Raw genomic sequence first — 16,331 nt, 5'->3', positions numbered from 1 at the left:
TGAACACTGATTTTTTCAGTTAGGGTTCAAAGAAGGTATGCCCTTTGCTAAGATATTCTCTGACTCTGAAAGTGGTCTCCCTCAAAAGTTGGCATGTAAACCTCACACACTTTGTTCCGGTTCTACTGCAGTGAGTGCAGGCAGGCGCAAAGAGGGTCATTCTACATGACCCTGGCAAGACCCTCTCAGATCTTGAAAGCTGGGGTATGCACCTTTGTACAAATAGAAATTGCAAAGGAAAGCGTACCTAAAAATACCTAAAAATGTATTCACAATATGAGACACACATTTTGCAGATGTTTCAATCGCTAAACACATGAGCCAACTTTCAAGAAAATCAGAGTCAGTCAGTCAGAATGACCCAGAACTGTGTGCCCCAATACAGCATGATTGGTTTTCCATTCGATTACCCACAACCAGAGCTACAGCACATTACACCACACCGATTGCTGGCTGCTTCCCAGACAGGCACGACAGCCTACACTTCTTCCAGTCAAAGACTGCAGTCCCAAAGCTGGGTTTTCCTCAACAGCTACTCTCCCAATTATGTCAGACTGTGATCAGTGATGGAAGTATGCTTATGTCTACCTTACATATTTATGTCCTCTGTTTTTTTTAGCACAGGTGGCAACAGGAGGCAGAACAGTTACACTGCTGTAATTTAATTTCAGTAAGATGTCAGCCTAAACGCTGAAAAAAACAACAAACCTGTCACCTGGTGTTTTCTGAAGATGTCTCATATACCACTTAAGGGCTTCTAAAAAAACAGAGACCCACAATTTAATCTTACCCCAATAAAATTGTTTATACCTAAGTGGATGCACTGCGGTACCATAAAACACTGTTGTTACAGTGATGGTATTGACAAGAGTAGTAAGAGCAGCAGAGTAGTAATTCTCACTATGTGTACTATTTTCATATCTTTCCAAGGTGGCTAAAACTCTTCACAAAGTCCCATTAAGTCCCATTAATCTCTGCAACCACATTCACCACATCATGCTAGCTAAACCCTCACTCATGAGGAAGAAGCAGCACACAGCAACCTTTCACATCAGAGCTCAACAACACACTTATTGTGCAGAGAAAGTACTGTTATGAACTCCCTGCGGGAAAAGCCCACCGCTTATTCAAAGTAAATCTATTTCAGTCTCTTCACATGGCCTTTTATAAGTGTTATTCCCCTGGATGTTTTACCCTCTATAATATGGTGTGAAAGGTATACCTCCTGTGCTTGATAAGACTTGCCCCGGCTGAGGCTCTTGAGGGATGATGTTCCAGCAATGTTGGAAAGGAGTGGTGAGGTGAGAGCCAGCCGGAGGCAGCCATCTGTGCTGCACCCCGGCGACACTCCTCTAATCGCGCCGCTCCGTCCGTCACTCTGCCCGTCCGTCTGTCTGACTGCGATATGTCGCGGTGTGACTGCACGGGCTGGGCAGTTTCGCCCGTTTGGATCGCCGTCTGGCAGAACCGGCACCGCCTCTCTTTAGCAGCGGGGCTTCCCCAGTCACATGACCCAACCCCCAATCTGCCAGCCAAAATGATTTCATATAATCCCACTTTAATAACTGCAAGGAATTAAATAAAAGGCTTCTGAATATTTTTGTACGTTTTTAAAAAAAACTCAGTTTAACGGCCCTCATCAAGCTTAAGAGGATATTGTTCATCCCAGCTGACAGAGGGGTGGGTAACCTTTGTTAATATGAACGTCATATTCAAGACAGAGGGCGGATAACCTTTGGTAATACTACTGGCATATCCATGACAGCCCTTAAAAAAAAAAAAAAGAAATAGGATCACTTCTGGAATACTGGCGCCAAGGCGACAGTAGGTACTCAATGCCTAGCCAATCAGGAGCCATCCCCCTGGCCTGAGGACAAAAGCGCAGCCGTTCACTTAAATCATTGATGGCTGAGGACTGATGGTAGGACCATCCTGGAGGACAGGGACTACGAACAGGCCGCATACCCATGTGATGCCTCTTATCTCATCCATCAATAACTCATTCTCTTAGAGAATACTAAATCATACGACTTTGCAGAGAAGGCGAACAGAACAGTGATTTTACATGTTCATATGGTGCTTCCCTCTGCACTGTCAATGTCAAAAAAAGCAATTAGCACTTGATTATATAAAAAGCTTCATGAGGGAGCTTCTACAGCACAGAGACACATGTACTGACAAGTCTACCAGAACAGGCATTTCCCACAGCGAAAAATCACACGGTCTCAATGTCGCAAAATTAAAGAATCACTGTCGCCTAAAGCAAACAGGGGAAAAAAACACCACCAAAGCAAGAGACATGAATAATGCATTCTTTCTCTGTTTTGCACATGAACTACAAAAGCAGACCTTCATAATGGTGGTCTATGGGGAATCGACACAACTAGAGACCTGAGAAGGCCTCTCTGGATTATTATTTTCTTTTTTTCACATTGCTCAGTAAACCACTGTGTGCTTGACTCCAGCTCACCATGGGTGAAGCTCCACTCTGTTGCAGTGAACACGGCACCAGCATCAGGGCTACACCTTGGAGATGTGACGCAGGCTGGTGACAGCTGCCACCATGTTACACAACCATGGAGGAAAAAAAAGGGAAAAAAAAAAATGAAGATTTGAAACGGAGCCCGGTAGCGTGTTCGGAGGAACGACGCCTAGGTGGAGCAAGACAAAACAAAACAAACAAAGGGCGCAGTGAAGATGTAGTGCGTTATGTGCTGCGTGATTAGAAAGCTTGTGCTCACTGTTGTCACGCGGCTATCCTCACTGTAGGGCCCACACCCTGAAACCCAGCCGGCGTAATAAAAGAGCAAAGAGAGGAAGGCGCAGCTATTTTAGGTGAACGCCGCTGTCAAATCTATGCACTGTAATCTTTTTTCCCCTTCCTGCCCCATTCACACCCAAATCGGCCTTAGCAACCGGCTGACCTTCTATTTTCAGCTACGCCAAAGAAATGGGGGGGAAAAAACCTTTACAAAAGGAGACAAATTCCATTTTCGAGACAGATTGTTGTGTGTCATCTCCTCTTGGTCTGTTTTTGTTATTTTTTCTCCATCCAGAGCATTTTTATATTTACTAGCTGTTTTTCCATTGCCTTTGATCTTAAACAAAAGCCTTTGTCTCACTGCAGCAAACATATAGTGAAAATTGTCTCTGCCCCACAATAGTTTCAGAACAAAAAGATCCTTCTGATAAAGTTGTAAGCTGCTCCAATAACCACCACAAGAGAAGGATTACACATTCATAGTATAATTAAGGAAGCAGTCTACACATAATGTGGTTGAATGAGTAGCAGACAACTTGAATGCAAAGCAAAGAGTGATACCGGAAGAGCAGGGAGGGGCATACGGACAGAGGGAACAACATACAGTCTTTCCACTGATCATTACACACTTGAGGGAGAAGAGCTTCACACAAAAAATATGGTTTAAATTGAGGGGTTTGTCTGCTTCATTCCTTGAAAAAAAAAAAAAAGACCCTGAGGTTTTCAGCACATAAAACTTAAGTTCTGCACAAAGCCCAAAGAGCCAATTAGGACTGAGAACCACAACATCGCAAAGATTTCAGGCAGCTGGAAGGAGAGGTTTGTTTCCATGGTTTACAATACACTGCTGTCTGGCTGTACAGGAAACAATGCCAACGTCACATTTAAGGTGTAAGAACCTTTGCAATATTCTCCAGTTACTCCCCAACCTTCAAACGTCTGGTAAGAAACAACTGAGTAGTTCAGATATCATAGTCCTATTAGCAACCAAGACAAGTGCTGTGAAAAAGGAAGGCAGAGCCGGCCAAAAATGCTCGGAAACCATTCTCTTCCTCCCTGTTGCAGCTGCACTGACATACATGCGTCTTTCTGGGCTGCTATTAATAGCTGCACAAACAGCAGGATGTGTCCGGGTGATGCTGGCCTCTGCAGCAGCTTTCTGCAATGAGCTCAAAACACTAAACACCGGGCTCCCATCTGCCACTCCGCACTCTGCAGCCTCTCTGCCTGGATGTGGAGGAAGCGGGGGGGGGGGCGGCGTGAGGGCGGGGGCCAGTGTAATGTTTCTGAGCAGAGCGTCCCTGTGGTCATATCCGCACATATATATCGGCAGCCACATGGACGACAACGGCCTCAAAGAGCAGCCCCAGAGGATGAGGGGAATTTAATTAATAAGCCCGGGCTAGCGTCACCAGATCATGCCACGGGCATCAAGGGTGGGAGAGGAATGAATGAGGAAACATGATCCTCCGGAGGCCGATGGCTCGTCTGGATGCGGCTTAGCCGCGATTCTCAAAAACGGGGAGCGCGCTCATTAACGTTTCTTTGATCTCGGCAAAGGAGGCCTTAGGATGTAAATGGTGGATTTGCCGCATGGAGAAGAAGCAGCGCTGTGAATACAAGCGCGCCCATCAGCTTATGTCTGAAAAGGGCCCTCAGGTTCCAGCATGTACAGATGTCTGACAGCGCAATTACCATGCATATCGCAACCGTATTCAATTACAGCCGTACACAGTAAACCATTGTGAGCTGAAGGAATCAGCCTGTACTCTCTCGCTTGTAAAAAAAAGGTCACACCTTTCAAAATGCGCCAAACACACTTCCCTTTCTCTCAACATCCTAGAGCTGGCATAGTAGCCAGGGAATTAGTGCCCATCTGTTTACACTACAGGCTTGCTGCATATGCAGGTCACCCTTGACAGCATTAGACACAGCAAAGCAGGGAGCCCTTGTGTGTGCAGCTGATAACTTGGAGGAGCCTCTCGTCCGCAACAGAGTGGAGGTGAAGTGTTCACAGGTTGTTTCCACAGGGTATACCACCAAAAAAAGCAGAGGTAGGCTCTGACATCTTCCTCCTACTGACATCCTCCTGGCTGTGTTCTCCCAAGTCCTTCGGCTGGGGGGGTCAAATCAAGCAGAAATCATCTCTCTTACTTAAAACAATTGCCTCACCATTCTGAATGGAAGATTCATACTGTAACAGCTGCGTGTATGACATGCAGTGCCATGTCCAATGTGATATTTGGAGACATGACCTGGATACTCGGGAAGAGAAATGGCGGCTTGATGGGATTTTGTTGTGCTACCAAGACAAATAAAATATGAATCAGGGCCTCCCCTCTGGCAGTTGAAATCCACAGTCCAAACCATTACGTTGTGCAATAAAGGTGGCAGACCATCAGCAAAACCACTGTCCCCACAGCCTGATGACGACTCAAGCCAGCTGCAATAGGAGTTATAGCCCCAGATGAGATTGGTGTGATATGAGAGTGTAAAATAAAATCAAACTGGCTCTGACTGCAGTGCAGAGGCTTGTTCGTCGTGCTGCTCTTCTCTCCACCCCCCCACCCCCCCGACTGCTCCCAAGAGACGCATTTCTATCCCCCGTAAGGTGGACCCACTCACCTCGCGTGCTGGTTGCCAGGTCAGCCACTTTCTGAAAGGCATCCAGGAAGGCAGCAGCTGCAACCAGTGTCGTCCTGGAACACAAGGGGAGCACAGCTGTTCACAAGCATGTCCGTCTTTACTGAATTACTCACATGCATCTGCAATGGCTGGACTGTGTTCAAGGTGGGCGGCAATGCAGCATAGCGGTAAGGAGCAGGGCTCATAACTGAAAGGTTGTTGGTTTGATTCCCCACTGGGGGTGCTGCTGTACACCTGGGCAAGGCACTTAACCCACAATTGCCCCAGCTGTAAAAATGACTAACATGGTAAAACTGTAACCTATGTAAATTGCTCTAAATAAGGGCATCTGCTACATGACAATAATGTAATGTACTGTAATGTATGGTGTTACCAGTTCCTTATCTGTTCTTCAAAGAAACCATGGGAGGGTACTAATGCTGGTATCTTAAACCATTATTTAACACTGCCTTGCCTTTGAGTCAGGGTCATCTTTCTATGCCAAATTGCTGTCCAGTGCTTTGAGATTCATAAACAAATCCTGCAAATATGCCCACTTCTCAAAAATTGGGATGGTAACCTGTGTTGTTTAAATGGCGCACTGAGCTCTGAACCCTATGGCAAGACTTGTTTAAAAAAAGAGGTGAGTTTTTCTAGAGAATTTCCAGGCTCAAGCCTGTAGAAGTGGTTAAGGAAAATGTGCCTCCAGCTGAAGCCCACTGAATCTGTCATGACACCCTTTTTCAAGGGAGATAAATAAAGTCTCTGTACAAAAAAACAGCACAAAGTATTTTTCCTGCCTTGGACCAAAATGACACAACTTAAACAAGTGGTTGTGGTGCAAAATAATGGCACCTCATTAAAACAGCACATATATCTGATACTGAACAAGGCATGTCCTGTGCTAAAGTCAACTGAACTCAAGCTTATTGAATTGTAATTATTGGTGAGAAAATGTAATTTACCAAACATAGCCAGCCACACACTGAAGAGTGTTCGCTGAACAGGTCAAGGGGATGTTTTCTTCAGTTTTAAAATAATGCATATCACACGCACAAACCTAAAGAAAGGCCTACACACATTCTTGGCCATTTATCGCCTAAACAGGGTAGCCATTTGATGTTAACTTTCTCTCTGACCTCTTCAAAAACACATATGCCCTGTACAGGATTATAAACTAAATACCTTAAAATTGCTTCTTTGGAAGAGGGATATTGCACTGAATCACAATCATGAACCTCTACAGAGAACCAAGCAAACAAAAGGATGTTCAATGCACATTTTCTTTGGAACGTTCTGACAGGCTGCTTTCTGTTTCATAAAAGTAAAACAGGTTATTCAAGGGAATGATTTCAGCTGGTTGAAGAGGACTCCAACTGAGGGTTGAAGAACTGACTACTGTGCCACGTAGACCTAAAGCCCAGAATGTTTTGAAAATAAGAACCATTGATTGCTATACTTGCAGCATCTATCAAATATGTTGACATGGCTATCTAATTAAAATGCCCTTTTTCAAATTTACAAAGGACAGAGGAGACCAACATCGTGCATTGTGTGAGGATTCGGACAGATTTCAGATGGGAGCTCTGAATGTTCTTAGTTTCACAGTTCTCAGACAGCAAGAGACTTGTGCACTGCTGACAAACAGCTCCTCTTCACAGTGCTTCTTTCCTGTAGTGGAACAGATGGGCTGTAGGAGACGAAATGCACAAGACTTCCTGGTAACTGGGCTGGGTTGTAAAGCCTGGACTTTGAACTGCTGACATTGCTGCAAGCTATGAGGCCACAATCAAGGATATGTTTGCAAGGCAATAGCTGTCACATTCAATTTACCTTTCACTTTCAATTTATTACTCTCATTATTAATAGTCGCATTGACAATAATAGTAGAAGTATTATCTCATATTGCACTCTACACCAATGTAGTGGCACTGGTAGTTGTAGTGGTAGTGGTAGGGATCAGAGCTCCAGATTTCTGAACAGAAGGCCACTGACACCGATGATTAAACTCTTCCACATTTAGGATGTGCTAAACTCCAAACGGAAAAACACAAATCATTTCAGAGAGAAATACTGTATACTAACTCGAACTGTTGTCACGAAACTGAGAGATAAAAGATATGACAGGTGTATGCAAACACTGAATTCAAATGTTTTAAAGATAATATCTAGTTATTAAAAAAATCTCTGCAGTGGTTCACGTCATACGCATTAATCATCTGAGATTACTTATGTAACTGCAATATACATAATTACTATTTCAGATTGGACCACAAGTTGACCACATCTGTTCAAAAACCACAGAAAGGGGAAAAAACATGTGGCCTTTTCAAATCTGCTGCATGATACATGATAAAATGCAGGCATAAACTTTGATCAATGAATAAAATATTTGTATAAAATATAGCCTGTATATAAAATACATCTCTAGCTAAAAGAGTGTCACCGATGTGGGGAATGAACATTAGCAGGCCAAAAATACATCCACCATCATTCTCTGTTCTGGTCTATACTGAGGAGAAAATGAGTTTATGATTCGGTCATTAATCTCTCTTGATGAAAGGTTAATTGACTGTTTTTCATGGGCTTCTGATAACCTTGAACACTAGATTGCCACACCATGCCAAATACCACTCGTAATTCTCTAGGAGCATAGTGACAGGAGAAGCCAGGCTGAGCCCTACATTTAGGGCAATCGGTGGTGCCTGGAGACCCACGGTCCTAAGAGTTTAGAGATGCATTTCAGCTTCAGGTGACTGACACTTCCGACAGGTAATTTAGTATCCATTCCAATCAATGGCTCCCATACAGCAATTAAATAAAAAATGAAGACCCGATTCCTGCAGAGGACACTACAGAGGTTAACGCCAAGCATATTCCAGAGTAATCTGCTCCCTGGGGCAGGGATTTGAGTTTTGGGCACAAATTCATTATCCTGGGCCATGATGCCCTAGGTCAAACTGACAGCAAGAACCGTAATTATTATGTTAAAAAAATGTCAAATACGATCAAATGATTGGAACTGGTTACAACTACAGCAACAACTTCAAAAGTGCCATATCTACGGTTATGTCAAATTCAAACCCAAAAATATATGTAACCAATCAGTATTATTTTAAAAATGATGCAGAGGCTGTGGCAGAGATAAATGATTGACAGGTGTGATGAGGAGGGAAAAAGGGCTCTAGTGTGACCACCTATTAAGCAGTAGATTTTTAATGTTACAGTTATTGTTACGATATTAGACAGAGCAGGTTGCAGGAGTATTTGCGAAAAGAGAGGATGAATCTGCATTAAATTCAATAACACAGCACCGTGACTCACCTGAGCTGTGACTGTAGCTTCCCAGCCTTGCTGATAAAATCCTCCCAGACTGGGTAACTGCTCTGGGGGGACAAAAGGGAACAGCCATGTCAAAACACATCGACATTATCCTCTTCAATAAGCAGTGAACACATATCCACAGTGCAGCATGTCAACAGCCGAGAGAGTGAACCTTGAATCTAGTGGGGGGCAGGTGACCATCAGCGGGATCAATGCACTGAATCCACCTAAAGCCACGATCAAACAGTTGACAGTGTCCTGTTCACTGAAGGGTGTCCAAGCTTGGAGTGTGTGGTGACAGAAACCAGAGTTGTGGTGGTTCAACTTTCCAAGTGAAGGAGCAGACTTCCTGGACTCCATTTAAAGGGTAGGTTGGTACTGAACACAGTGAGGTAGAACCGGAATTCACGACAGTGAACTGAACTGAACTGGAGCTCATAGATGGCAATGAGACCCCCATCCTGTAAGTTGCTCACAGATGAGTGGGCCTATATGTACAGGGGGGGCACAGAGACTGATGCATGTGACAGATTCGTCCTCATGTCTTTTGACAATCTGCCCCCTGGGGCCGATTTGAAAAGAAAAAGAAAAAAAAAAAAAAGAAGAATCCCTCTGGAAACAGGGTGGAAACATGCAGCGGTTTATCCAGTCAGAAGCGTCAGGGCCTGTGACTGGGGCTGTATATGACAGAGCCGGCAGCACAGAGACTCTGGGATCAACAGGAGAGACACCTCCACTGCTTGGACAAGCAAACTGTAATTCTGTACAGAGGTAGACAGCGTCACAACTGACAATCACAGCACAATCATTCACCATAGACCAATACATGTAAAAAAAGGCAAATCGGTAGAACGGTGAGAAACGGGAAAATATACATAAAACTAACCACATATTATTGCATCATGAGCCTCAAATCTGAAAACCAGACATTAAAGTATATGTTCCTGAGTGGCTTATTAAAACATACATCCCCAAAGTTTTACTGTGTCATCGTGATGTTCCTCTGCTGGTTAAGTGACAATGTTACCATGACATCACATGAAATGACATGCCCTGAAAAGGTCAGCATGTATTTATTTCCCAAAGCAGCACCCTTATTAAATTCTCTAAATAAGTGTTGATACCGCAAATAAATCAAATATAAAACATGCAAGACTCATGCTCAAATATTATAAAATAGTTTTTTTCATACTACAGAAACACTGCTAATTAGTCACTGACATCAGACTGGTTGAACAGAACTAGAAGCATATGTTGAAGTAACCCAGAGTATTTCATCATTCCTGACATGTCACCAATTTCCCCCATGGCTTCCCAAAAACAATATGATTACCTTTTACAACAAGAAACTACCACAGGCAGATTAATCTGAATGACTAGCAACCAATCTGGAAAACTGCACTGAATTATTTCCATCACGTTCATTCCTTGCATCCTACAGGGAAGTAGGAAAACACTATTGTCTGTCGTTAGTCACCGTAATGACATCTAAATAAAGCTTCAGAAGCATACCCGGATCAGCATAGACAGACCTTGCTAGTTTACTAGTCACTGAGTTTGTATTTGAGTTTTTTACTATTTGCTCATTTGTTTTTAAAAATGTTTTTTCCTGTTTAATATCTGCGTAATTCGTAAACTTTTAAATTTTGATCTGGCCACAGTTTCTGCATGAAACAAACAAAACAAATAGTTTTTGGCATTTCGTGTGTAATAGCTGGCATCGCTAACCGTCACATGCCACTCTCTCACTGCATTGTGAATGCCCTTTGGGGTCACCCGGCTATTTTCAACAACCGCTCGTTTGCAACAGGTGTGAAACAACCAATGCACCGTGAAATAGATTCCCATGCCAACCACGCCAATGTCCACACTTCTTTCCTTTCCTTTTACTTCAAATTAAAAAAAAAAACAGACAACCATTTAATAAAACACGTTTTGAAGGCACAGCGTAATACTGACTGTTACGTCCAAATGCGTAACCTTTAAAGATTTCGAAAATACCGCTTGCTACAGCTAACACCATTCACTTCATGATTTTTGTTTACTCAACCAGTTTTCGTGCTTTGCCTTGTAATACACCCAGCTAGCTAATTAGCTAGTCTATACATTTTGCTAGTAAACATTCCGTAGGCAGTCTTGGAGTTAGCAAACGTTATCTGACGGCAATCCCAACATGCATCCCTTTGATTTATAAGTTGCTTGCTGGCCGCAAGTAACTATTTGAGGATTCAATTAAAATGAGCCAGCCAGTTAGCCAGCTACAGTGAACTGCACTGACAATCATGTCTAATGTAAAATACGCAGTTATGACTTTGCATTTTCTCAGGATTTTACGATAGACCTAGCCAACCAACTTCACGTTAGCTACCCAGTCTAACGAGATGGCTAGATCCATACATTAGCTATCTAGCTACCCACCCATTTTCAGCTGGATGCTGTCCACTAAGTTGGGTAACTAGTTAACTACCTAGTATTTTACTAACTGGCATTTTAGCAACCACATGAATAGATGTCAACATGGATTTTTTTCAACCCCAACAAAAGCCTAGCTGGCTAGCAACCAGCTCTCTATTATTGGATTGATAGCTAGCCAGTTTAATACCTAGCTAGTAAGGAACAACCGTTAGACGTTCGATCTTGCATGGGCTTGACTAAAGCATTCACAAGATAATAGTTATTCTTTATTTGTATGCGTATTACCTTCATATCGCTGATTACCGTCTGAAAAAGTCCTCCAAGCGCACTGCATTCTTTTTCAATAACAGCCTCCATTTTCCACAACCACGCAAGCTGGTGATCAGGATTGACGGGCTGGACAGCTAGCTATATTGCTAATGAAAACTTGCAATCTTTTTTCGGATGAGACTAATGCGCAGTCAAACGCAAAACAAAGCAGCTCCTCCGGATATTTTCTGCAAAAAAACTATAACCAGCTAGCTAGTTAGCTGGCCACCTATCTAGCACAACTGAAGCTACAGTCTGTATGGCTCAGTTGCTATCCCAAACAAGGCAGTTGGAAAAGCCAGTGCGCGATGTCGATGAGATTTAAAACCCACGTTATTTTCCGAGTCGGAATATGTTCCATGTTTCTCCTGCACTGGTCATACGCAAAAGCCGCATCAAGCTAACTCGTTACATCGGAAAAAAGAAAAACCGTACAAACTCTCATGCGAAAATGCGTATTACGCAGCGAACAAAACCCGACAGAACGCAAATTCCTACTGAGATTTCGCTCACAGCTGCTAATACATTTCAATGCACCTCTCCCGCAGCTGACTGAGGCTCCAGGCACTCGAGTCCTGCGCGTCCCCGGGCACCAGGCGCGCGTACCCTTGATGCACCACCCCTTACGGCAGAAAGGTGCAATAGGTAGCTGGCTACGTCATCAGCTATTGCTCCTTCGGGATGGCTTGCAGACACAATATTGAAGTTAAAGGACTATTAACCACGAAGTAAGCTACGTTTCTGAACAAAGACCATTGAAACCAATTCTCTGTGCTTGGTATTGCTTTTTTCGTTCAATGAGTCAAAATAAGTAGTGGTCTTGATTTAAAGACTTGGAACCTAACCAGGAGAACACGAATGTGGATGATGAATGATACCTGTGACTGCATTGTGCTCCACCTGTTAGTTGAATCAGTTTACGAGAGTTACATTTTGAATATACTGTGGTATAGTCTTTCCCCCTTTCTCCATGCCCCATTGACAAAAGGCCCAGAATATATTTTGTTTTTCGGGGGTGTGGGACAATCAGCGCCTGATTATTCTATGCAGAATTCGGCGACGATTGTGAGTCATCATTTACTACCATATAAAGAGGATTAGTCCATCCGCCCACGTCGCCGATTGTCTTTAACCTTGATAAAAGATTAAGATAGGCTGCACAATCGTTCGTTATCATTTAAGATCGCTGAGCTCCTGTTGTGAAAATAGCGCAGGCTACAGTTGAGCTGAACATAACAATCAGCAGTGGCATTAATACACAATACAAAATACACCAGTGATAAAATAATAAAACACAAACGCCACACATAACACTGTATTTTTTTTTCCGTTATTTTTTCGTAACTTTGTGAATATTTTCTGTGTCGTTTGAAACATCTACAGAAAGACCGGAATCGAGTTCACATTCAATGAAAGCAGGGCCATCTAGTGGTTGGTGGCAGCTCTCTCGACTCGAAATGACCCTTTTCTATTCGACTGCAGCTAAACTGTTGGTGCGGTGTCAGTAGAAAAAAGTGAAACATCGGCCTTTCATTACTAATATGGTGATGGTCTGCCTCGATGCCCTTATTTTATTTTATCAACTGAAATAATGTCATTGTGTTTATTTCATTTGTGTATCACTACTTCTCGTTCTAAACATTGAACGATTGCCTGAGGCTACCTGTATTCTGTTGGATGCCTGATGGCACCTGGATTGTATGGAGTGCTTAAAGCTAACTGAATACCAGTTCAAGCTTGATTGTGTTTGTTGTACCACAGACAGAGATGCAGCCCATTTCTTACCAGCAGGGGATCTCACTTTTCTTCACTCATTATGGGCAGCAGCGTAGAACAGTGGTTAAGGAGCAGGGCTTGTAACCGAAAGGCTGCTGGTTCAGTTCCCCACTAGGGTACTGCTGCTGTACCCTTGGGCAAGGTACTTAACCCACAATTGCACAATTGAACTGTAACCTATTCACTTGGTAGTGGCTTTGGATAAAAGTGTCTGCCAAATGAATAAATGTCATTAGCACTCCTATACAGGACACAGGGACATGGCATGAGAGAGCATCAGTCACTTCCCTCCACTCAGGAATCCTGGGATATTCCACAACAGTCCTGCAGACAATAGGACGCATCTGATTGTTGACAGCTGCAACACTGTGTATAGCTGAACATGCACAAATCATTTTATAGCTGACGTAACAGTGGAGGAAACATCAGTGAACTGAAACACTGCTCCGTTTTCTCAAAATCTGTCAATGGAAGAAAAGTGTCATCACACTTTTGGAGTCACTCTGTCCAAACACAGGATTTGGGCACATCATTTGATATATATTTATCGTCTAAATTGCCATGGCAGAACTTAAATGCAACATAGACTTGACCTCTGAGGTGATCAATGTGATGGACACCGTGGATACTTCACACTGTGTTTGCAAGGTCCTCATAAACATGTGAGTGATAACTTGCATAAAGTGTACTATCTACTGTCTAAATAGTATAGTGGTAGTAATAGTATAGTAGATGTTGTACATCTACACAGTTATAACTTAAGAGTTCTTGAAACGTTATGGACTATTTGTGTAATATTTTTATGAGGCATATGAATATTAAATTCATATCAAATAATCATAATAGCATAAACATTTCTACATTTTTTTCCATAAATATTCTATGAAAAGTGGATCAGTATAAAATTACATGAACACCTCTCTAAAGTCTGGTATGTTCAACAAGTATTTAACAATACCTAGTAATAGTATAACAGCACAAAGATATAATTATAACCAATCAGTGGTCAGTCATTAAAATGTTATTGAGAACTTTGTTATACAATCTCAGTATCATTCAATAGTGTTTTGGGCGTTGACAGCTTCAAAGGTGGTCTGTGTTATGCAGCCCAGGTGCTGACAGAGGTAGTTAATCTTACTGTACCACTGGATTGCAAAGACATGATTGGTTATTAGACACCAGGCTTATTATGAGGTCATGGTGGGAGGCTCCATAGACTCCTTCATTTTAGCACTGAGAACAGCCACAAGAGGTCCCCCAAAGATTGCAATACAAAACCATTCATGATGATTTTTAAATTCTGAACCCACAAGTTTAAAAAAAAATCAGGATTGATTGTGGGTGTCCTATAATAACGAATCGAATGTTTAGTGTGGCAAATAAAGTAAAACAATTGATTAAACTTGCTTTCTTATACCGGTCAGGGATGGCCATCAGCGAATAAACATCAGGCACAATCATGGAAATTATGGCCTCAAGAACCACAAAAAAGGCACTGAACTCACACCACATATACAGCGGAGGTGTGTATTTCCCGGTTAAATTCATTTTGGCTATTTCATGAGGTCAGATGTGTGGCCTGACTTTTACCAGCAGGGTAAAATCCAAATTGCACTGTAAAATCAGGGAATGAAGAGGGTGAGGAGTGGTCCCATATTCTCATTCTGTCACTGTGACTGTCTTCATGCAAAATTTAAGAGTTATTCTATTTGTCAGTTGCAGAAAAAATATTTTTATGTTTATATTTTATATTTTTAGTTTTTTTGTGAAATTGGTACCTAGAGGGTACTACTACTACTACTACTACTACTGCTGCTGCTGCTGCTGCTACTACTACTACTACTACTACTAATAATAATAATAATAATAATAATAATAACTTCATAATGACATATTATGGATAAACTGGACATTTCAAAATGGGAGAGCCACAACCTTCCCTTGAACAAATAAGAGAATGTGAGGGAATGTTAGAAGAGACCCTCATTCTGTTGTGAGTTGTGGAATGAGAAGTGTGAATTGCATTTTGCTGTTTAGTTTTATCTGAAGAGATGGGTACTAAATATGTGCAATTTTTTCTTATGTAATCCGAGAAGTTATAACAATGAACTGGTCCTCAGAAATATTTGTAACTCATATGATCTCATGATTCAAATGCGTCTCAAGAATGGACATACCTTCATATTCCCTGCTGTTATAAAACACCATGAAAGAACAATAAGTAGGTGGTAAGATAAACGTGTGTCTTTGATTGATAAAGCTTCTTCAGTTTGGAACATCATGGTAAAAAGGCTCTACACTTCAATAATCCACAGGAAATTTTTAAAAGCAAACAACTGCATGGCATTCAAACACATCGCAAATGCGGCAATAAAAGTGCCCCCCAAAATTCTTTAACATTAAATACAAATAGTGAGGATGTTTGTATTCCTTGAAGGCATTTGCAAAGATGATACCGTATTCTATACACATGACATTTGTGGTATTGTAACTTAGGACTTTAAGATCCCGAGGGTTCACATCCACATGACACAACACATGATGGTGCCAGATGATAGCATGCCTCAGAGCTGCGGAGGAGATAGGGGGATATTACCGTCAAGCAACCAGCAGCCGGTCATTAATTTAGCCATCAGACTCCGCCGTCTTGGTCTGGAGATCCTCAGCTGCGGAGGGCAACTGAGTTCCGGCGCCACAAACCCAGAAACCCAACCAAAAAGCCCCTCTCGCCCTCATCGCTAGGGTCTAATTACTGGCTGCCCCAGTCTCCTAATTTTCTGACAGATCTCTTTGTGTTGGCAGCCAATTCCTGGGAGCTGATGGGCTTAATGGGGAAGGCCACCCGGCCAAGATAGCCCGAAAGCACACCAAAAGACAGTGTAGGCCTAATGACAGAGCACCACAGTGTTATTACCCCCGCAGCACAGCTGGATGAAATTACAGCAATCAAGTTGATGTGTGGAGACCCCACCTGTAAAGCAGTTAGGAGACAACAAGAAATAGGATGAATGCACTGGTTTCTTACTGTGCTATTTCTGTGTGTGTATGATTTTTTTTTTAAATGTAGAATGATAAACAAGCCACAGCTTGAATTTTCAAAATATTCAAGAGTTTAGGGCCT

General features: G+C 42.4%; 1 protein-coding gene across 7 annotated transcripts in view; it reads right to left on the bottom strand.

The window, feature by feature from the left end:
- LOC118796273 (protein MTSS 1-like) overlaps positions 1-12,001 on the bottom strand; it is a 47,780-nt gene extending 35,779 nt beyond the window's left edge. For all 7 annotated transcript variants that reach the window (XM_036555076.1, XM_036555081.1, XM_036555080.1 and 4 more), the window contains exons 1-3: positions 11,411-12,001; positions 8,711-8,772; positions 5,387-5,460 (exon numbers count right to left, since the gene is read on the bottom strand). In XM_036555076.1, coding sequence (XP_036410969.1) covers positions 5,387-5,460; positions 8,711-8,772; positions 11,411-11,482 — 208 coding nt within the window. In that variant the 5' untranslated portion in view covers positions 11,483-12,001. The remainder of the gene's footprint in view (positions 1-5,386; positions 5,461-8,710; positions 8,773-11,410) is intronic.
- Positions 12,002-16,331: the final 4,330 nt, after the last annotated feature.

This window comes from Megalops cyprinoides, chromosome 21, assembly GCF_013368585.1.
Source record: "Megalops cyprinoides isolate fMegCyp1 chromosome 21, fMegCyp1.pri, whole genome shotgun sequence".
Lineage (NCBI taxonomy): Eukaryota > Metazoa > Chordata > Actinopteri > Elopiformes > Megalopidae > Megalops > Megalops cyprinoides.
The sequence above is the reverse complement of the archived record's forward strand: the minus strand, read 5'-3'. Positions and strand labels throughout refer to the sequence as shown.